Genomic DNA, 22901 nt, shown 5'->3' on the forward strand with positions numbered 1-22901 from the left:
AGTGGTACTACCGTATAGTCTGGGTAAAAGGGGCACAGCTGGAGAACCCATGCCAGCCTTCCCCAGGAGTGTCTGTGTGGTTGTATATAACTATCTCAAAGTGTGTGTGTGTGTCAGCTACTTGGACAGGGACAAGAATCACTGGTTGGACAGAGCAGGTGCTGGAGGTTTTAGCTTGCCCACTAAGCTGAGAGCTGGACCCTATAGCTGTGCCAGTGGGGAGTCTTATTGAGGACCTGGACAGAAAGGGAGAAACCAGCCCCAGACTGACTGTGATCTCTGTGTGCTCTTAAGGGAAATTATACTTTACTGTGTGTGTATTTATTATCTTTTCCCTATATGGACACCCCTCGCTGATGTTAGTGGTGAGGATTGAGCCTCTTTGATTGCTGGGCCAGTGCACGGGCATCACACATGCCTGCAATTAATGCTTCTCATTTGGGACCCTCAGTACAAGATTTCTTCAAGGTTCAGTACTGGGACCATTACTGATTCCATCTTCATAAATTATCTAACTAGGGACCTTCCATTATGCACGTGATGATGTGGGGTATTGCCAGCTATGCCAAGAGAAGCAGGGCAGTGGATGTGTAAGATATGCCAGCACAGCTAGCTGGAAATTTGTAAAGAATTAAATGTTATTTGTATATCAAACTGATTTGTGTAGATGCTTGTGTTGAAAAATGTATTTGTAAAGCTGCTTGCGTTAAAAGTGTACCAACATTGTGCCCTACTGAACAGTAAAAGAAATATACACATATTATTGTAACTTTTTAAATGTGAATGTTTTAACAGAGGATACTGGAAGAGAAGAGGTTATTCTCAATACATCTAACTTTAAAAATAGCTTGAAATTAAATTACCTTGCTTTGGCCATAAAGATTGTATCTTACAGGTCTCAATGCAACCAGAGACAAAAAGTATGTACTAGGAAACTTTCTACATTGTCTTTGGGGTGAACTAAATGCTCCTCTGGAAGGGTGGAGGTTTGAAGTTGTTTTATGACTTCCAGGAGCTGCATCAGATCTTACAATGGCTTTATGTGTGTATATTATTGACACCTATGTGATAAATCCTGACAGCATCCACAGGTGGTAGTGTGGGGACCAGAAGTCAGATGGCCAAATACATGTGATGTCATTCTGTAATCCATCACTAAAAATTATATTTTAATACTAGGTGAGACTGAAGTCTCACTGCTATCTGTTTCTGGAACTTGACAGAGAAGACCCCTCACCTAGTTCATCTTACCTTGCTCTAATAAGTGAACCAGGGAATAGTAATTCTTTAGATCAGTTAGAAAAATATAGTCAGATTAGTTAAGTACTGTTTTTCTGTATCTGTGCGAATCTGTTCATCTATAATATTTCCTGTGATTGAAACTCTAGTGTTTACTGTAAATAGATGTTTAGTATTTTAATGTTCTTTTATTTATTAATAAATATAGTTAAACTTTTCATTGTGGCTTGTCTTTTAGAGATTATTTTAATCTCTGAGAGTACTTATATATATTTGGTGACAGCTCTGGATGCTCCTGAAAACCTTGCTGTTGCACACTACCATTTGTATTAATATTAATTTCACTCAGTATAATTGGTACCCTTGTAAGAACCTTAGACTAGCCTTTGGAGTGTCTGGTGGCGGTGTAACTACGTTATGGTCTGGGCAGAAGGGGTCATAGCTAGTAAATCTGTGCCAGCCTTTTCCAGGTGTGTGTGTGTGTGTGTGTGTGTGTGTGTGTGTGTGTGTGTGTGTGTGTGTGTGTGTGAGTGTGTGTGTGTGTGTGTGTGTGTGTGTGTGTGTGTGTGTGTGTGTGTGTGTGTGTGTGTGTGTGTGTGTGTGTGTGTGTGTGTGTGTGTGTGTGTGTGTGTGTGTGTTCGTAATCCAAATCTCAAGAGTGTGTGAGCAGCTGTGTGGAGCAGGGACCAAAGCACTGCTTGCAAATAGAGGGTGCTAGAAAACGTGGCTTGGACACTTGGCTGAGGTCTCAGCTCTATAGCTGTGCCAGTGGACAGTATTACTGGGGACCTGAAGGGAAACAGAGAGAGAAATTCAGACCACAGACTGGATGTGTTACCTGTGTGCTCTTAAGGGAAATTGTGTCTGATGCAAAGAGCTGCATCTGGAAATACTGGGTGTCTTAATTTTGTTCCAGGTGAATATCCTTCACCAGTACCAGTGGTGAGGGTTCAGGCATTTTGATTGCTGGCCCAGAGTGGGGATGTCATAATGCTGATAACATTTTACTGCTTGAAGCAAGCAAAATTCTTCCAAACTTGCAAACCAAACTACTAAAAAAATTACTACTCTGTGTGATGGTCAACAACCAATAAAGTTCTAATCAGCCCTAATTTGACACATGTAATGCTCTTTGCCACCAAGCAAGAATTTATCCATACAAGGCACTATAATCTTAAATGTCCTATTTAACTCCTTTTAATTAATAATAATTAAGCTTGAAACCACTCCAGTCCTTTATGGGGAAGGAAAGAAAGCAGGCTGGCTGTTTCCCTACTCTTATTTCAAAACATCAGTAGAAGAAAATCATTCTGTAGATCAGAACCTGTCATCTGGAATAAACTGCCACCTGAATGCAGACCTTTAGATAAAATAAAAGAGTTTAGAAAGGCTCCACACATCCACGTGCAAGAGGATGCCAAATGCAATTGCTTAAGAGACAAAGCATAAGCCTATTCAGATAAATTCAGTAGTAGAAGTAGTAGCAATCCAAAAATCCAAATATAGAGTTGCTAATAGACATCAAGCACTGCAAAACGTGTGTTGTATATAAAATTACTTCTTTCAACTGAATCTACTCTTGTCTTAATATATACTATATAAAATTGCTTCTCTGATTGGAATGCACACAACAACCAAATGTTTCATGCATTGATGAAAACTGGTTCTATAATCTGAATATACATTGTTCATATTATATACAAATTTATTCTGCATTGTTAACAATGTTTACTCTGTAGAGATGTACATTACTGTATACACTCTGTATTGTTGTATTATGCTCTCTGAGTCCGGGTCTTGGCTGAAAACAGACAACAAATATCAAATGAATGAATGAATAAATAAATAAATACATAATAGCACATAGTGCTACCTGTTGGTGGATGGGGCTTGTGAAGGTAAGGGCATGATAGTGCTGACACCCACTGGATGTCCTACCCAAGAGATGTTGTTAAGCACAAACAAAGAGGTAGGAATTAAATGGAAAACACTCTCCTGGCAGCAGTATGATGTTACCTCAGTTGTCTTAAATCTCTTCATGGATCCTAAAACTTAGTCAGAGACAGTCCAAAGGAGTTGGGAAGTTTAGAGGACCTGACCTGATGCATGATGAAAGTCCCTGGGGAGCAGCTGATGTTCAGTTGTGTTGACCAAACATGTACCTAGAAAGTGTTTATGTGGATAATTTATTAACTATTTCTGAGATTCAGTAATTGACTGAGATACTTCTGGCACCGGCACATAGAATTAAATATATTTTAGGTGATGCATGTAATAGAATAAAATCAAACATTATTAACCACCTGAGTAAATGATATGTTGAAGATAAACTTTATTTGAGAGAGGCATCTCATATCTTTGACTGGTAGATTGCCATAAACGCTATGTTATAATACAAACAAATCATAATAGGATGCGGTACTTAAGATGTTTGATTGAGAGAGCAGAATATTGAATCCTACATCTAACATTTTTAGAGAGAGCGCTATAATTTATTATTGATAGTATTATTATTATGATCATCATCATTTGGCGGAGAATATGTTACCCTACCAATTGATTTTCTTGAGTCATATATTAAATTAGGAAAGTATAGCCTACATAAATGTTCATACTCATTATTAAGCAGAATATGAAAGTAGAAATTCATGACTATAATTGTGGATGGGATTGAGCTACACGACATATATTCTGTCAATGAATGGCAATTTTTTTTTAATCTTTCATTTCCATGAAATGGACCTATTACAGCCAACATTGCTTCCACATTATATGGGTTTCTGAAAAAAGAACATCTAATGTTAAGAGGTGTCTGTGATCCGTATGGTGGCATGGATGTGGGAAGCTATGTAAATGAATTCACTGTTGCTTGGCTGCTGTTTAATGAAAATATAGTGGAATCAGACTCAGACTATCGTAAAGCAATTACCAGCAACTAAGAAACATGTTTCTAAAGAACAACAAATACTTTTGCTTCCATCAGTTTTGCACTTAAAAATGTAAAGGGTTCCTAATTTAGTGATCATGACCACAAATTGGCTTATCCTGAATTACTAGAATCAAATTTTATACCCACACATTTCTGTACATCTATATTGTTTCAGTCAAATATTGTATGGGGGCCTTGTAGTATATTTTTTTCTGGTACATTCAGAGTAACCCACCTGAAAAAAGTGCTGACGTGAATTTGAGCTCTTTTGGGCAACAGAGAATGAATTAGTACCGCAGTAATCTCTATTCATATGCTTTGAACTTTCCTTTTTTCTAGCTTCAGCATATGACAGTGATGATTGGCTACCCTGACTACCTGCTTAAACCGTATATTATCGACAAGGAGTATGAGGTAAGTGTGTACTTTGATGAAGAGGTAACACTAAAATTCCTTTTGCATATTCTGTTCTATATCACTATCAGGTGTAATATGACTTTGATATTGTGTTCCTGGGGATTCAGACAGGAAGCCATTCAATGACAGAAAACGACACATTGAAATTATTTTTTTGTAGAGAAACTCATCATACCAACAACACAGTGTGACTGTGAATGAGACCAAAGAACCTGTGTGTGAAATGCAGTATGTAATGTGAGTTATGCCGTGCTGACATCCTGAGCACCCTTACTAATGTTATTCACCTGCAAATATCTGGTGTCTACTATACTGTGGCCAGACACTGCATGTATCTAAGTCAGGTAAGACGCTTGCCTTAAGCAGTAGCTTGCCTTCTCCAAAATTAATGCCTCAACATCAATCAAAAGTGCTTAATATTAAGAACTGGTTTATTACCAGGTGTCATTCCAGGGGGAATTTAATGTGTGTCAGCATGGCAGTTATGAGTGATAGGTCAGACAGCTGCACCAGATAAAGCCTACTCCTCTTTTCTTAAGAATTCTACACATTGTCTGAACCTTTCTTCTCCCCCATTTTGGAGTTTTTAGATAATGTTCCCTGGGTGCTCTTAAGAAAAATTGTGCTTGATGCAGAGAGGTCTGCATCTGGAAATAGTGAGTGTATGCATTTGTATTTGAAGTGAACATCCCTCTCCAGAGTCAGTGGTGAGGATTCAGACTCCTTGATTACTAACCCACAGTGGGGACTTCACAAGGTCTATCAACTCATCTGAGTGGTGGGATTCTATATGTATGAACATCTCTTCTGCTCTGGGTTGAAATCTCACTTTGACTGTGGTCCTTCTTGTCTGAATAAGACAGCAAGGGTGCCTGCCTGAAATCCTGCTCCTCAGGGGCCCCCAGTAAGGGAGTTTATATGACTGCCCCATCTGTCAGAAGCAAACCAAGTATTTTAAGGGATCTATTTTATGATATTGATCTGGCCTGTATAATGGGGACATAGCTGCACTACAGCTGTTGTTCCTGTCTTATGGTAGTTATACCACTAGGCTTTTCTGTTACGTAATGCACTGTGGGTTAGGACTGGGTGTGTAGACTTTAATTAAAGATTTTCCATTGAGAGAACCTGCTGAGTTGAATATTCCTAGGGTAGGAAGAAAGTACAGATTTCTCCTCATTCACTGAATACCAGTGGCTTTAAGAGACTTTTGTGACATTAATTTGCTTATCCACCATTGCCATACCTCTCAACCTCTTAGCACAAGAAATCTGGACAAGGCCTGACATAATGGGGGGGACAAAGGCCCAAAAATAGGGACACATTTTAAATATTGCTCTTTTAAACTTAGAAATTTGCCAGAATAATAGGATTTGTGTTAGCTTTCATTTTGTGGAGGATATGAAGTCAAACTCAAATGCATGTCATTATTTAGTCGGGGTCTATATTAGATCACCGAATGCTTAAAAAAGCGAACAGTGATTAATCAACCCTATGTAAGTGAAAGCTTACAATTTCGAACTGTCAGAACAGTGATTTTTTTCCTAGGGAAAAAAAATCACTGTTCTAATAAAAAAAAAAAAAAAACACTTTAAACATTACATTAAGTGGGGGGCTTTGTCCCCCACACCCCCCTACTTAAATATACCAACTCCGAGACCGCACTACAGTGCCGAAAACGGCAAAGTAACAAAGCGGTCAAGCAAATTCTTTCCCAGAGAAAGAATTCGCTCATGAGCCGCTTCGATATTTTGCCATTTCAGGCTTTTGAGTTCGACCAAGATGCATTTGAAAGAATGCTTCTTCGGTCTTCTAATAGGGAACCTTTAATCGTTAGATCATCCTAGTGATTTGTCAAAAAAAAAACTATTTTTATGAGGAACAGAACAAAAATATGAGTCAAAATCTGAACATTCTGCAAACTTCTGTATAGTTATGAGATATGACCATTGCCCTTAGCATCACAGTACTGGAATACCCATTCTTTTCAGCTTGGTAAATTCTGCCTTAGCGTCATTAATGGGCCTGTGGCTCTGGCTAGGAATAGGGTAAGTTTAAGAGGACATTCACTTAATAGAACAGTTGTATAAGTAAACTAAGCATAAAAGTACATGTTTATGTTGATCACTGTTGCGGTATCTTCCATCCTGTCATGGACCAGATGTCTTGGCCAGTATATAAAAGCTTATTTGGGTTCCTTCCCCATGCCTGTACATCCTTTATAGCATACAAATGCTAGTTTAAAAGTGAACATAGGGACATGAAATGTCAGAGCTTCCATGCTCCTGTCAAAGGGGTGATATGTCTGTACATCTGTGACATGGCAGAAAAAGGGGGCACACCTGCCAAAAGAGTGAAAGGGAATGAATGAATAATGTACGGGGTATCGTGAGAGAGCGTTAGTACTATAAAACTTATCTATTCAAATATTTACTATTATGTCACACAGTTTTAGTATGCTCATCACCAGGTCACTGTTGCGGTAGCTTCTAACTGTATGTACCCATGAACTACCACATAGGCGCCAGTCTACTTAATGCCGAATGTGTGGTAAGAGACTTTGGGACCCAGGTGGACAGTAGCCTATTTTTTGATAATCACATTGCCACAGTAGTCAGGAAATCCTTCTACATGGCACACCTCATCACAAAAGGGTTCTCATCCAGGAAAAAAGAGGTCAATGTTCCCCTCTACTCGACACTCATTAGACCCATTATAGAGTACAATGCCCCTTTTGGAATGTAGCTCAGAAGACATCGGCAGCAGCTGGAAAGGCCACAGAAGTACCTCACAAAGAGGATTACTGGCCTCAAACAGATGCCCTACATTGGCTGTCTCAAAAAACTCCAGCTTTACTCCATAGCATATCGCCACTCCGAGGTGATTTCTGACTAACATATAAAGCTATGTCAAACCTAGAGCTGTTGGACATGCTACACCTAAAGAAATCTCAATCCCTCTGAATTACACGCTCTAGGGACCTAAACCTTGTCACCACAATAAACTGGACATGCTGGAGGGATAGATTCCTGTCCCAGAGACTTCCCATACTCTGGAACAAGCTACCCATCTATGTCAAGCAAAGTTCCTCATTAGTACTCTTCAAGAAAAATCTTGATGAATGGATGGGAAATAGGAAATGCATGCTGGGGATCACTTCTGTGGCTCTGGTCGACAGGGGCACAGGAAAATAACTTTATTGGGTGGCATAAGCCAGAGAACCTTGTTGGCTAGGCTTACTTAGGCCCTTGGGCCGATAGCCTAGTACCTACCTATGATCCTATGAGATAATTGCAAAGCTTAGGTAGGAAAGGTGGAGGAAGTATGACCAGAATCCAGGAGGCCAAGAACTTTTTGAATAGAATTGGGCAACAATTTCAAAATTTTCTGTTTAGAAACTGAAAGTCTCTTTTTTCCACACAAAGGTGTTGACTGGCTAGTTAGAGTTTCTAAAATCCGTACTCCTATCCAAATAGTATTCAAGTGATCAGTGAGTCTCCGAAGAGCAAAGAATCCTTTCTCTCCTGTTTTTGGATTTCACCACTCAACATCCTTCTTCATTTCGACAAGTGACTGTCTCACTGAACCACCTGCCTAGCCTGTCACTATACACCCCTGCTTGACTAATCAAGCTCTTCATGGTAAATAAGTCCTAGGATTTCACCAATTACATTCCTCTGTCACTACTGCTGGACTATTTAAATGCTAATTACAAAACTGATTATGTGTATTGGAACCTGTATGAATTCAGTATCACTTAAAAAAAATAAATAAATCTGAAGAAGCCCTTACAAGGGAAAAAGTGCTCAACTAAAAATAAACTTTTGTATCTGGACCAGAAGACTGTCTCCATGTGGATTTTTTCAAGGTGAGGAGCAATAGAATAGATAAAGTGAGTCTCTCACTGTGGTGCCCAGAGATTTCTCTTTAATATGGTATTAGGTTTGTCCATGTTGCAAAGACTTAGTTTCTAGGAGAACTGATACAATTCATTGACCAAATCTTCTAGTAATTTTTGGTTTTTAGGTTCAGGAAAAAACATAGGGACATGGATAGACTAATTTAATGTAAATTCAGAAATTGCTTTTGTCATAAATGAAGGGTCTGTTCTTAAGATTACACTGTCCCTGTGGAAGATGCTGAAGAAAAAGCATCTGTTTTCCAAGTCTTTGTACGACATATCCTGGCACAGTTTACTATCAAATTGGCGATCGGACTTTGTTCGATTTATGGTAGTCCGAATGCCCAATTCAGTAGTATCGAAAGAATGAATAAATAAATGTAGAAATGCACAACAGCGAATTTCTACATTTTAATGCAGATCGCACTATAGTGGAGATGGGAAATGTACCCTTTCTCTCATTGTAGTCCGATCTCGGAGTTTGTATATATAAGTAGCAGGGGGTGTGGGGGGGTACAGGGGGGCTTTCCCCCCTGCAAAAACATTCTTTACTGTGTGTTGCACAGTAATAGTAGTTGCAGAAGAGTAGTGAATGTTCATATTGTGTCGAATTCAAACATTCTCCACTTCAGCATTCGACTTTTTTGTTGGTCGCTGTTTTTGTTTTCGTTTCTCTGGTTCATAGAAATGATAATTCACCCGAAGTGCAATTGCTGAAATGATAGTAAACCTCCTGGCACAGAATTTCTTTGACTGTATGTTGGAAATGGAGGCAAACATATTTACTAAGGGAGTTCCTCACAGATGGACAATCTCGTAGAATACCTCTGAGTGAAACAGCCATTCATGAGGGTTACATCCTGGATGTGCTCAAATAGAACTATTAGGGTGTTCTAACAGATGGATAATCTCTTGGAAGATCTGTGGGTGTAGCATCCATTCATGAACGTATGTTATGGATCTGCTCAGAATGTTTGCTACGACTAATGGGATGTAGTTTGTCTGAAGAGACAGTTTGTGCTGAGGTACTATTCCCTAGACAATCATGACTAGTCTGCATAAGGGTTAAGTCTGGGCTCATCCCCATGTTTGTTTGCATACTACATCACAGTGGTGTCTGTAATCATCTGTATTGGTACTGGAGTCAATAGATGATGCAAGACCGTTATTGTATTTATCAAGGCCAATCACCTTGAGGTTTATATATTTCTTTTTGAAATATATATCCCAAGATCCCTGAACTTTGATCCCTCTAGGAACTGCCCCCAAGCAAAATCTGAAGCATTTGTCTTTACAGATTGGGTTGGTATGGGGCAGAAAGTAGAGGACCTGGATTGATCTGGACCTGGTCTGCCCCCCATAACAGTTTCGTTTTGGCAAAATGCAGCACTGGTACAGGAAAGGATGCTGGTGCTGGGTCCAAACTGATCTGAGGGATCACTGACATTTTATCATATGTATTAGTCAGGCTATGGGAACCATGAGGATAACTGACACCATATATCCTAAGATTCCAAGGTAATCTCTTGCCATGGTTATAGACTGGTGAGCTAGACACAGGAATTGAAGTTGGTTATAATATACCTTTTCCTGGGGAAGATATGCCATCATGACAGATGTGCCTGTGACGTCCCCCCTCTGGGCCAGTAATCAAGGAGCCTGAATCCTCACCACTGGCACCGGAGAGGGACGTTCACTTGGAAGAAAAATAGATGCACCCAGTATTTCCAGATGCAGATCTCTGCATGAAGTACAATTTCCCTTAAAATCACACAGGGAACACACTCAGTCTTGTTTTTTCTGTCTGTCTCCCTTCGCAGTAAGACTCCCCACTGGCAGGGTTAAGTTATCAGCTGAGTGTCCAACACCCTCTCTGTGAAACCAGTGTTTCGTGTCCATGCTGCAAGTAGCTGACAAACACACACTTTGAGATTTGATTTTCACACACACACACACACACACACACACACACACACACACACACACACACACACACACCTGGTGAGATTTACTAGCTTTGCTCCCTTCTTCCCATACTATAAGGTAGTTACACTGCTACCAAACATTTCGTAGCCTCTTGCAAGGTTACCCAATTATAATGAGTAAGATTAATATTAATACAAATGGTAATGTTGACCAAACAGCCAGGCTTTCAGAAGTGGTCACAGTTTCACCAATAGCTAAAGTATACTCAAAGATTAAAATATTCTCTAAATGACCAACCACAATGAAAAGTTTAAATATATTTAATAATAAATAATAAAATAATATGAAAATATGGAATATCTATTTACAATAAACACCAAAGTTAAAATCAGAGAAAATATTAAAAATAACACAGGTGGACCGGTTCACATGGTTATAGAAAAACTAATCTCACTGTATTTTTCTGACTGATTTAAAGAATTATTATTCCCTGGTTACTTACTAGAGGAAGGCAATATGAAGTAGGTGAGAGATCCTTCTGTGTCAGTTACCCACCCAAAGGCACATCCCCTTACACGTCACCATCACATCCAATGACAAGACTATAATTTCTCCTGATGCTACCACAAAATTACTAGGAATAACAATAGACAACAATCTAAACTTTGACAATCATATCAACACTACTATAAAATCAGTGAACAAAAAAATAGGAACCCTCTACAGAATCAAACCCTTTCTTACTCCACTACTTAAGAACTACGTTAGCCAGTACTCACCTTATCTCTACTTTACTCTATGCTTCCCCTATATACACCAATCTATCAAAGAAAAACCTCAACAAGCTAGTAATATCTTACAATAATATTGCTAGATTTGCAACAGGAGCCCCTTTTAGAACACATCACTGCCTGAACCTAAAACAACTAAGCTGGTTAGAACTTCCTAATCAGCTCAAACTTCAACAACTCATAATAGCCCACAAAACCTTGCACCAACCCTCCAAAACTCCAATACTCTCTTGTCACATCACACCTTACTACAATCAGAAACAGCTACGCTCTTCAAGCAAACTCTTAATCAAAACCACTATATCTAAAAACTCTGCAGGTGACTGCCTGTTCTCAAACTCTGTTGGAAAAATATGGAATAAACTACCCTCAGATATCTCATCTCTGACTTCTCTCCCACTTTTCAAAAGGAATCTAAAACTGCATCTCAATACAAGATGGCTATGCCCCTGTAGTAACCCAGACTAATACTATTTCTATTCTTGTCGTCTGCCTTTTTTCCCCTACACACACTGCCTGTTCTCCAACTTTGGTTGAAAATATGCTATAATCAACCCTCAGATATCTAATCCCAGACCTCTCCCCCACTTTTAGACCCTTCTACACAGTACTTCTTCAAAAGTCTATGTCCTAGTAACTCTACAGGTGACTACCTATTCTCAAACTCTGTTAGAAACATTGAAACCTACTCTGTTCTCCTTTTTTCTTTACTTTCCTTCTTTCCCTTTTTTTTCTCTCTCTACACTCCTTTCAGCTTTTCTTTATCTCTTATTACACTTCAGCATTCCTCTTATAGAATTTATGTACTATTTTTTTTTGGTATTGTAATCTTCCTTGTGAAGCACCTTACATAGGTGTTTGTTTCTTCATAGAGGTTTTTTTTACAAAAAAAAAAAAAAAAAAATCTGTTTTATTTGATAGTTGTTTACTGTTAGTTTTATACCTGTTAGTACTTTCTTTTGTAACACCTTCTGAAACCATGTAATACTCATTGGAGCTTTTCTCCCCGGGCCTCTACTGAAAATGGACATATATCCAGATAGACTAGCCCGGTCAACAAATGTAAAATAAAAAAAATAAATAAATAAAACAGTTAACAAAAACAGTGTTCTGAGACTTCAGTCTCACCTAGTTATTAAACATTATTTTTAGTGATGGATTACGGAATGACATAAGGTCAGGATTTATCACCTAGGTGTCAATAATACACACACATACAGCCTTTCTAAGATCTGGTGCAGCTCCCGGAAGTCATAAAACAATGTCAAGCCTCCAGCCTTCTACAGCAGCAATTAGTTCACCCCAAAGACAATGCAGAAAGCTTCCTAGTACAGACATTTTGTCTTTGGCTGCATTGAGAACTGTAAAATGCAAGCTTTATGGCCTAAGCCAGGTAATTTAATTTCACACAATTTTCAAAGTTAGATGTATTAAGATTAAATTCTTCTTTTCCAATATCCTCTGTTAAAACATAGGCATTTAAACAGTTATAGTAATACATGTATATTTCTTTTACTGTCCAGTAAGGCACACTGTTGATACATTTTTAACCCAAACAACTTTACAAATACATTTTCAGCACAAGCATCTGTACAAATCAGTTTGATATTCAAATAACATCAAATTCTTTACTAAATTCCAGCTAGCCTTGGTGGCATATGTTACACATCTACTGGCCTACATCTGCTGGCATAGTTGTCAATACCTCACATTGTTATAGTGTCTAGCAAATATTCTAAAAAGTCAACCTGTAAGAAGGCATTAGAGAATAATTTTTCAAGGCTGAGTTTGAATATTAGGCTTTGAAGCAGAGTTATTATGAAGACAAGGGAAGGGTCTTTTGAGAATTTTGAAAGGATTCTGCGTAAATGAAGCAATGGTTCAAACAAAAATAGCGATGGATTCCATGCAGTCTGCGAGATGCAATTACTGGTGCCAGGCACTTTGCAAAACTGCTGAAAGACCAAATGGTAAGTAAGCAAGTCACCTGAAAATCTTAACTAAGGTCTGAAGTCTTTGTGAATTAGGATATAATGATTAGCATCTTAAAGATCCAGGGTCAGAAGACAGTATGCAGGAATAAGGGAAACAAAGTTTGTAGGGCAAACATGTTGAATTTTGGCACTTTTACAAATAGCTTGAGAAAGAAAAGATATAGTACAGGTCCCTAACTGCCCTCTTTCTTATGTGCAAGAAATATTCTGGAGTAAAAGCTACTTCCTTGCTTGGACTGGGGGACTAGTTGCATCATTCCTTCTTGCAGAATTTGAGAGAGAATGGAATGAAACAAATGAGTGATATTTCTTCCCATTATTTACTGTGTTATTACTCTGTGTTCTGACGTTTAGTGCCTTGAATTATTGTCACAGCTGTTTACTGTGAGTTCCTGTACTTTTGTTTTGTTTTATAATTGTAACTTGGTCAGTTTCTTTCTACATTTTGGGACTATCAAACAGCATTTTTACATTAAGAAGTCTTTATTCTGCACTCAAATGGCATTAGAGGAAGCCAGGTCTTTTCTGAGCTGGTAATCCCTGTTTGTGGCCTCAAAGGGTATGTGTTTGCTATTGACCAGAGGGTCATTTATTGTTGGTTTTCTCTGCCTGTATAAAGTCAGAACTTTCACTTACTTGGCAACTATGCCATTGATTGCCAAGGTCTTTTGCTGAATCCAAATCAATCCGCTGCTAAATAAGTACTTTAAAGTGCTGATGTACACTCTGTCTTGATATATACTATAGTTCCTGTTACAGTTGTGCATTTCTAGCATGCTAAAAAATTTAGATTTAACCAAAGTCTGCTGGTTGGTAAGGACGGGCATAATTTAAGAGTGGAGAAAAGGAGATAAGTAATTGTGAGGGTGGTTGTATTGGAGTAAGTTAGAACAATGTTGTGCCTGTACTACATGTCAAGTTTCTGGTAGATTTTCTTTAAATTGTTTCAAACATGGAGTTTATTTTTAATGATGTCATCAATTATAATTTGAAGCAGTTTTGTGTGGGAGACTAAGTCTTCACCTGCTTTGTTTAGTGAGGAGATTTTAACACTAGATTCCTCTTTCTTGTAAGTTTTGGGAAGGAATAGGAATATTTTTTTTTTTTTTTTTTTTTTTTTTTTTTGTGATTAAGGAATAATTGAGCATCGTGGAGCAGTGTTTAACCAAGGTGGTTTCTTGTGTCTTTTGGAGAAGATTGTTAAGTTATCATAGTAGTGTTGAGTGGTTATTGTGCTGTATGAGTCATGCTTTTCCATTAGCAGTGCAAAAATCATTTACAAAAATGTGGAAGGGAAGTGGATCACGAATTGAGCCTTGGGGAACACCAGTAGTGAAAAGCAGGAAGACAGATAGGGTATTTTGCCATTGTGCAGATTATCTGTCAGATAGCTTTTGAACTAGTGTAAGTAAGGTGGCGAAAAGCCATGGTGGAGCAAATGGTATGGAAAGCTTTTGACTGATCTAGAAATAGAGAAGAGAAAAGTTTACCAGAGTCCCTACATTTATTATTTTTTCCACGAAGGATAATATTGCTTTTATCACTGCATTTGACTGTTGTGCTATATCCAGATCAATTCAGATCTGAATATTTACTCCACATTGCTGAATTGCACTTTATTTGGAAATTACTAGCGCTGCTATAATTTCTGTGCATTATTTGCTGTGTTCTTGTGCTCCAAGCAAACTTTTAGTGACTTAGATTATTGCTACAGCTGTTTACTATGAGTTTCTGTACTTCTGTCTGGTTTTACAGTTCTAATTTGGTTAATTCTGCATTCTGGGAGCCCCAAACAGAGTTTTTACAATTACAAGTTTTTGGTTTGCACTTTAGTTGCTGTAGAAGGTAGCAAGTTCCCTTCTGAGCTGGGAATCACAATTTGAGACCTCCAAGTGTGTGTTTGCTATTTGCCAGAAGGCTAGCTTGTTTGCTGTTTTTTTTGCCTGTATAAAGTCATCACAGTTGCATGACATTACTCATCGTGCAGTAGTAGTTAGTAGTGCCCTGTACAGAAGCAGGTGCTTATAAATACAAATGCCCTGTTTTTTTTGCGTGATGAGCACCAGGATTGCACAAAATGAGGCACCACTCTGTGAAAGTAAACTAAGACAAATCTGTTCTCCATTACAGTGGTCACACAAAGAGGAGCCTGCTATCTTTATACCTGAAACCATGGGTCAGCACTTTCCTATTCCCTCTGTAGTCAGCCTGGTAGAAGTGGAAGTCTGGGGATTATCTAGCACCTAATTCATAACAGTCTGTTGCAGTACATGAGAGGTGCACTTATACACTGTCTCTGGAGGTAAAGCTATCACATACAACCACTACAAGTACCAAACAGATTTTCAGAAACACACAACACTAGACAATACCTGCCAGATTCCCCAGACATGGTAATTACCATAGATCCTCTCAGCAGTCTCAAAACCATACTATCAAGGCAATACAAAACATAGTACATTCAGTCTGAATTCACAATATCTCTAAGGCTAAGCCCATAAAACAGTCCACCACAGAATCCAAAATTTTGTTCATAGGAAAATTCATTGTGAGGCACACCAGTGTCCCATTCACCATGCTGTGCTTGGAGAATGTTACTGTCAGTTGTCTCTCAGAGCACACATTCATGCAGGTCATTCAACCACAAGTACCAGTATGACTCAGCAATAATCCTTATGGCAGTACATGATCTGAGATATTCCAACCTGAACTATATGAAGAGAGAGAGAGACACGCTGTAGCTCTTGAACTATCTTTCCTTGGCAGGTATAAGCCTAGCACTAAGCAGTATTCTATCTTCTCCAAGCATAGTGGTGCAGTATGACCAGAAAATGATTGATTTGAACAACTGATTTAGTTTTTGGTGTCATTGAAAGGGGGTAAAATATTTGTCACCCTAAAATGATAAGGTTGACAGGGGTTTTATTGAAAATCCAGAAGTTGCATTGGTCGAATGGCGATTTTCAAGTCGGCAGAATGTTGAACCAAAATATATTGACTACACTAAAGTGAACGGGTAGTGTAATTCAAGTATTTGGGTTCGACATTGTGCAAGGAGACTGTGGTTCAGCAAGGAACAGGGAATTAGCCCATTTGCTCACTGTAGTGCAATCTTTGAGTTGGTTTATTTAATGTGCTGGGAGTATTGAGTACCAGTGGAATTAATGTACCACTGACTGTAGAGTGTAATGGCACGTTCATGTGCATAGCAGAGGTGAGTGACGTCACCTCCTGCTATGTGGAATACATCGAACTATGGATGTTGATGTATTCATTTTCACCATGGTTGCTGTTTCGAAATTCCAAATTCAGCAATTTGGGTCGACATTCTGAACGGTCGACCGAAGCTGATTCAGAATTTCAATAGCAAACTGGTTGACAGACCATGCTGCTTTGCTATGGATATTGTGCACCTTGTGTCTCTGTGCTTTTGAATATTGGCTTAAACCTTATTTGCTACCACAGAGGATTTTTTAGGCATTATAACCTGATAAATCATCTGGCACAGCAAAACCACCCAAGAAATCTAAATTGCTCAATGCCAGTAGTTTAAACAAGAAACTCCACTCTCTGCAAACTGTCTTCACAATGGAAATATAAATATCTGTGCAGTTACTTTGGCATGTTTTAAAGCCACAGAGAGCACCCCTACAGTGCAGGGCTTTAGACCTATTACAGCACAGGAAGGGGAAAATGATGAAGGTGTCTCAAGTTATATCAAAAACAAACATACCTCAAGGCAGATCAAACAGTATGACGTGCTTGAGCTTCTCCACTCCCAAATTGTCATAGCATATTGACCAGGGAAGATTTAGCTTATGACAGGAGTAAATTAGAAATTGCCTGACTCATGTCAGAAAAGATGGCAAAGAAGAATCTGGTCATATAAGCTCAGAAGTTCATTTCTTTAAAGGTCAAGTTAGAAAACATAAACTGTTTTTTGCCATATTTGTTAAAAGCTCTTTCATCGATATTAGTAGGTACTGGGTTGGAAAAATTGAATGGTTTTGAAGATACATCTTTATTCAGGGAAATGACAATAGACTCTGCCAAAGGGTTACTGAAAAGGTATTTATGAGATTCAGACACTGAATATTTTTTTTTAGGAACAGAAGATTAGACATCAGGTGAGAACAAACAGAGTTAAATGTGTTCTCTATGGCCCCTCTAATTAGTGGAATATCAGGGCTTTAAGCGAGTCAACATAAAGGAAGTCATGCTACTACATCTGGATCTCAAAAATTCCTTTTTCATTCCACTAAAAAAAATTGTCATTCTGGAAATAGTGTCTGAAAAAGAAATCGCATTTGCTGAGTCAGATGAAATGTTCTTCTCAGACTCTGACTCAAAGTGAACAGGTTGGTAAACAATAAACGCATAATGAAGATAAAGTTCAGATCCTGAAGGAGAATCATCCTCAAATGAAGAGGGTAAATTTTTCCTTTTTTTGAGTATGCAGGCAATGAAGAAGATTGCAGAGACTGAAATACTGTAAAAAGCCCTTTAGCAAAAGTATACCACTCATCCCTAGAACCCTTACCACTAGCCTGTGGAATATGAGGAAAAGTGATTTGATGTCTAGGATTTTTTTTTTTTTAGTGGGGTAGCCAAGTTAATGGCGTTGTATGTATTAAATGTTTGAACCTCTATAAGGGACTCCTGCACTAAAATTTGAGATGTCCTGTCCAGACCGTTTGATATTTGAAAGCACTGTTCTACTTTCCTGGTATCAGTCTGACATTTTGTTATGGAGGATGTGCCTATTTCTCCCCCAAACAGCAGCATCACAGGGATCAGGGACTCAGACATCACTGTGGAATAGTTAGTCTGTGACTGCCAAACTGGCGCTGAAGGCTTAGTCATGTCAGAATCATCTTTGGTATACATTTCCTTCTTGTGTATTGGAAGTGGTCATCTGGTTACAGAGAGCCAGTTTCTATGAAGGAAGATGCAAGGACCTTTAAGTGCTGGATTTCATGAACAATATTCAGGATATTCTGCTGATTAGAAGTTGTCTTTAGAGTAAAAGAGTGACAAATCTTAAAAGAATGTATGCTGAGTGACTCCCTTAAACAAAAAAAGACAAGCAGTGTGAAAATCCTTGTAAGGGATTTGTCTACTGCACAGACCTTTCCCTTTTTGCCAGACTTAAGAACATTTTACCACAACATTTTAGTCACAACAAAAGAATGGTCCCCAGAGGGATACTTATCTACCTAGAAGCTGATGTGTTAGCTGACTGCTAAGCTGAAGCTGCAGAGCACACAAATATCTGACTGAACTTTTCAGTGGCAACACCATTCTGACACTTTTGTGCTTCAGTGTTAGTACTGTCAGTAGGAAGGCACCCAAATAATCTGCTGTACATTGGCCAGACATGCAGTCCTTGGCAGGATTCATCCATCCCTTAGCAGGCTATATCAGTGCTAGAAGCTGCTGCAACAGTGAATTAATGATGAACATGTGCTGCTCCATTTCGGTCTGGTCACCATAGACTTAGGTTTGGAACCATTTTAATGTCAGATTAATCTCATTGACAAGATCCCTCGATTAGGTTTTGTGGCTGTACATTGGAGTTTGAAAATGTAGAAGATGGAGATCTTGTTCTTGTGTTTACTCAACCAGCTCTCACTGGTTGCAGCTTTAATCTGGGTGATCCAGGACAAATTGATGTGGTATATATTTAATTTATCACTGATACCCTCTGTCTTTACTCCCAAAGATGGACACTGTGTCACTAGGGTCTTTTTAAGCCTAGTCATGCATTCCAAATCTCTGACAAGTTCTGATACCCTTGAGAAGTGTAAGCAGGAGCTTGGGAGGTAAAATACTTGCAAGCAGGAGCCTGGGAGATGAACCATTTACAGACTGTCTGTGTCCATTAGAGATATAGGTGCCAAATCAGTGATGAATTTCCTGTTCCCCATCCATTTGTCCAAGTTACACTTGAGTTGGGTTAGGGAAGAACGCTGATTCACATGGATGGGGAGCCTGCTCCCGAGATTGGTTAGTCTCTGGAGTACATACTTGTCTCCAGCAGGTCCTGTTTAACTCACAGATAAGGTTTAACTCTTTTGACTGGGTAATTCTGGTGGTGTTTGTTTTGCAAATATGCAGCAGGTCCATCAGGGTGGGGTCTAATAATGCCTTGTAAGCCAGGCATATATCTACCCTCAACAGCCTGTATGAGACAGAATACAGAGACTGGGCTTTGAGGCAGTCTGCATATGACCTGTTACTCAGGTCCTGTATTCTAATAGTGAGCAACCTCTGTGGACACACTAGTTGCAGGATGTACCTGGTTAAGAACATAACAAATGGGACATTGTACTCAATCATATGTCTGATGAATGCTGAATACAGTGGAATAATGACCTCCTTGGACCTAGATGCCATACCTTTGTTTATAAGTTGCACAACACTGAATGATTTCTTCACTACTGTAGGCATATACTGGTGAAAGGCTAGATTACTGTGTATGTGTGTCCCCATTTCCCTGACAACTGGGTTGACTGTTAGGGGTATATTGTTAGTATGATAGTTACTGAGGTGGATGCCTTCTCAAAGGATACTGTTATGCATTTCTTGGCAATTAGTTTTAGTGGGAGAGACCGGTTAGCACAATGTTTAAGGTATTCACCTCCCATGCACAAGGTACAAGGGTCTATCCCGACCTCCAGCCAATGCCTGTTTGGCATTTGCATGTTCTCCCTGTGCTTCTGCAGGGGTCTTCCCCAAAACATGCTGAGTGTTTCCATCTCAAACTCACCAATAAACCAAAGATATGCAAATTGACTGGAGAGAAAGTACAACAAATTACTCAGGGCTCTAGTACCCCCAGACAAGAAGAGAAGGAAATAAGCCTAGTTGAAGACGAATGGACAGGCCTCAAAACAACATGTGTGAGGACTACAGAAGAGATATGTGGTCAAATCAGCTATAGAAATAAGGTAAAATAAGGAAAGCTAATGGTGGGAGTCCAGGAAGACATAAAAGAAAGGAGGAGTGCAGGACAAAGTGGGATGCAGAAAATACATCCTAGGCTAGGAAGGAATACTGGATGATTAACAAAGAAGCTAAGATGGGAGTACTACTAGCTTCTGGAACGTGGCTCAATAAGTGGCTTAAAGGAACTATTAGGTTAAGGGAAGTTGGCATAATGGTTAAGGTGCTTACCTTACAGACACAAGGTGCAGGGTTGATTCTCACATGGGGTAATTGGGTAGATTTAAAATGGCACATAATGGCAGTTAGCCTACTACTAACCTACAAACTAAGAACCTAAGTCCATGGCTCTGACACAAGTTTTTTGTCTGTGTCAGCCCTTCCTGGAGAACATTAGTGTCAGTGGGGGATTCTATGACTGCTCTTAATTTTCAATTGCCTGCAAATTTGGTCAGCTAGAGAAGTACATGCAAAAAGAAGTGGTCCCAGGACCGATCCCTGAGGGACTCTGCTTGTGACTGGCCTCTTTGTAGAGGTGAACTCCACAATTCTAACTTCCTGGGTCCTGTCTGTGAACCAGCTGGCTATTCACCAGGTGACATAAGGGTTTACACGTAATATCTTGAATTTATCAGCAATGCTCGAGTGGGGTATTGTGTCAAATGCCTTGGCCAGTTCAAGGTAGGTAGTGTGAACTGTTTTTCTCTCATCTATTGTTTGAGTGTCCTTCTCAAAGAAGTCCTCCATGTTAAGTTAGCATGACCTGCCCTTTGACAAAATCAAACTGATTTTGGTCCAGTGTTTCGAGGTTTCCTATGTCGTTATTGATCATTTCCATTATAATTCTTTCCATGGCTTTGCATATGAGACTAATGAGACCCATAGGTCTATATTGGGCCCATCTTTGTGCAGAGGGATGACTGTTGCTATTCTTCATTTGGGAGGCATAAAGCCTGTTTGGAGACTACAATTAAATTTGAATTCCAGAGGACATGTTTCATGCTATTTAGAAGGCATACTGGGATATTGTCTGGACCTACTGATGCAGGGTTCCTGGCCTTCGAAACAGCATTGAGGACCTGTGCCCTAGTAATACTTAGAGGAGTTATACTTGATGGTATTTCCTGAGGAGAGGTTGGGGGTGAGGGGAGGTGTAAAGTTAAAGTTGAATTTGTTTGCCATTAGGTTTGTTATATCTTCTGGCTCAGTATAGGTGGCTCCATTTACAATGAACTCTACACACAACTGTGTATTGCCTTTAAGGTTGCAACAAACAGCTAAAGAATGCTTTGTGGTTGTCCTTGGCCTGGGAGGCAAAATTTACCTCAGATTTTGCTTTGATAGACTTTATTTGTCCAGTGAGTTGTTTGTTTACTTTGATGAGAGTGTTTTATCCTGCTGGGTGCTATATCTCATAATTTTTGGTATGATTATTTTTTCCTTCTGTTATACAGTCTGGCTTGTTTTTTGAGTTAGTTCTGTGCTTCTTCCTGATGGTATACCACTTCTATGCAGTTATTAACATGCTTGTATAATGCTTCTATGGTCAGTTCCACATAAGCAGCAGTGTTCTCAGGGTTTATGGGGGGCTGTAATTTTGCAAGGTTATCACTTAACAATAGGAAGTTAGCCTTAGAGTAGTGCCTGAACATTCAAGGGTTAGCTAGGGCTCCGAGTTTTATTTTTACTTCAAATGAGACTGTTTTGTGGTCTGACCTTACCAAAGAAGTCATTATACTAGGGGGGTGTGCAGCATTCTCCATATTAGTGAATACCAGATCAAGTATGTTTACGACCCTGTCCATCATATTGACAATCTTGTCTAGGGAGTTTGCATTTATTTATTTATTTTACATTTGTTAACTGGGTTGGTCCAACTGAGCACAGGCGCATTTTCAGAGGAGACCTGAGGAGAAAAGCTCCAAGAGAGTTAATTACAATTTTACAGTAATAGGTTTCACAAAAGTAACAGTGACAGTGTTTACGTAAGATAATATGGTTTTGTAAAAAAAGCAAAAGAAGCATAATAATAAACATGATGTAAGCATGGTACTGTCCATGCAGCATATATACAGAAATATAGTTCATTAGCTAAAACGTAGCCAGCAAACGTACTGTTCAGAGTGGGGGATACAGGTGATAGGAAACAGGATTAGGGAGGGTCATGGCAGGGGCATAACCAAGTATTTAGGAGAAAGTTCTTCAGTTCTTTTTTTGAAGAGATTAGTGTGAGTAATGCAACGTATATTGGCAGGGAGGTTGTTCCAGAATTTAGTTATAGAGGATGTATATAAAAGATTGCCAATGTTCATTTTGGATCTATAAGTTTGGAAAAGGAATTTGTCAGTGCTGTGTAAGAGACGGGAAGGGATATAATAAGTGACTAGATTGGAGAGAGAAGGACAAGCAATTGATTTATTGAGAAGGAAGTGAGTTATATGGAGTTGAGATAGTTTGAGATGATGGGGAACTTCAATCAAGGCAATGTTGGGTGGAATTAGGTAAGTTAGCTGCAAATTTTCTGATTTTATTACAAGTTTGTTCCAGTTTGGAGATCAGGCAGGATTGAAGGTTAGTAAGAACTGGGGCTCCATAGAGGAGGCTAGGAAATAGGTAGGCTTGGGCCAGGGATAGTCTGTAATCGGAAGATAGAAATTCTTTGTTGGGATATAAAACACCAAGTTTTTGATTAGTTTTTTTAATTGATTGCTGGATGTGTAAGTCAAATTTTAGTTGGTCATCAACTGTCATTCCTAGTA

At 39.1% G+C, this 22901-nt stretch overlaps 1 protein-coding gene across 2 annotated transcripts in view; it reads left to right on the plus strand.

The window, feature by feature from the left end:
* ECEL1 (endothelin converting enzyme like 1) overlaps positions 1 to 22901 on the plus strand; it is a 2857191-nt gene that overhangs the window by 1711662 nt on the left and 1122628 nt on the right. For both annotated transcript variants that reach the window (XM_044070676.1, XM_044070677.1), the window contains one exon: positions 4508 to 4582. In XM_044070676.1, the coding sequence (XP_043926611.1) occupies positions 4508 to 4582 (75 nt within the window). The remainder of the gene's footprint in view (positions 1 to 4507; positions 4583 to 22901) is intronic.

This window comes from Protopterus annectens, chromosome 4.part1 (assembly GCF_019279795.1).
Source record: "Protopterus annectens isolate FY-2018-M chromosome 4.part1, PAN1.0, whole genome shotgun sequence".
Lineage (NCBI taxonomy): Eukaryota > Metazoa > Chordata > Ceratodontiformes > Protopteridae > Protopterus > Protopterus annectens.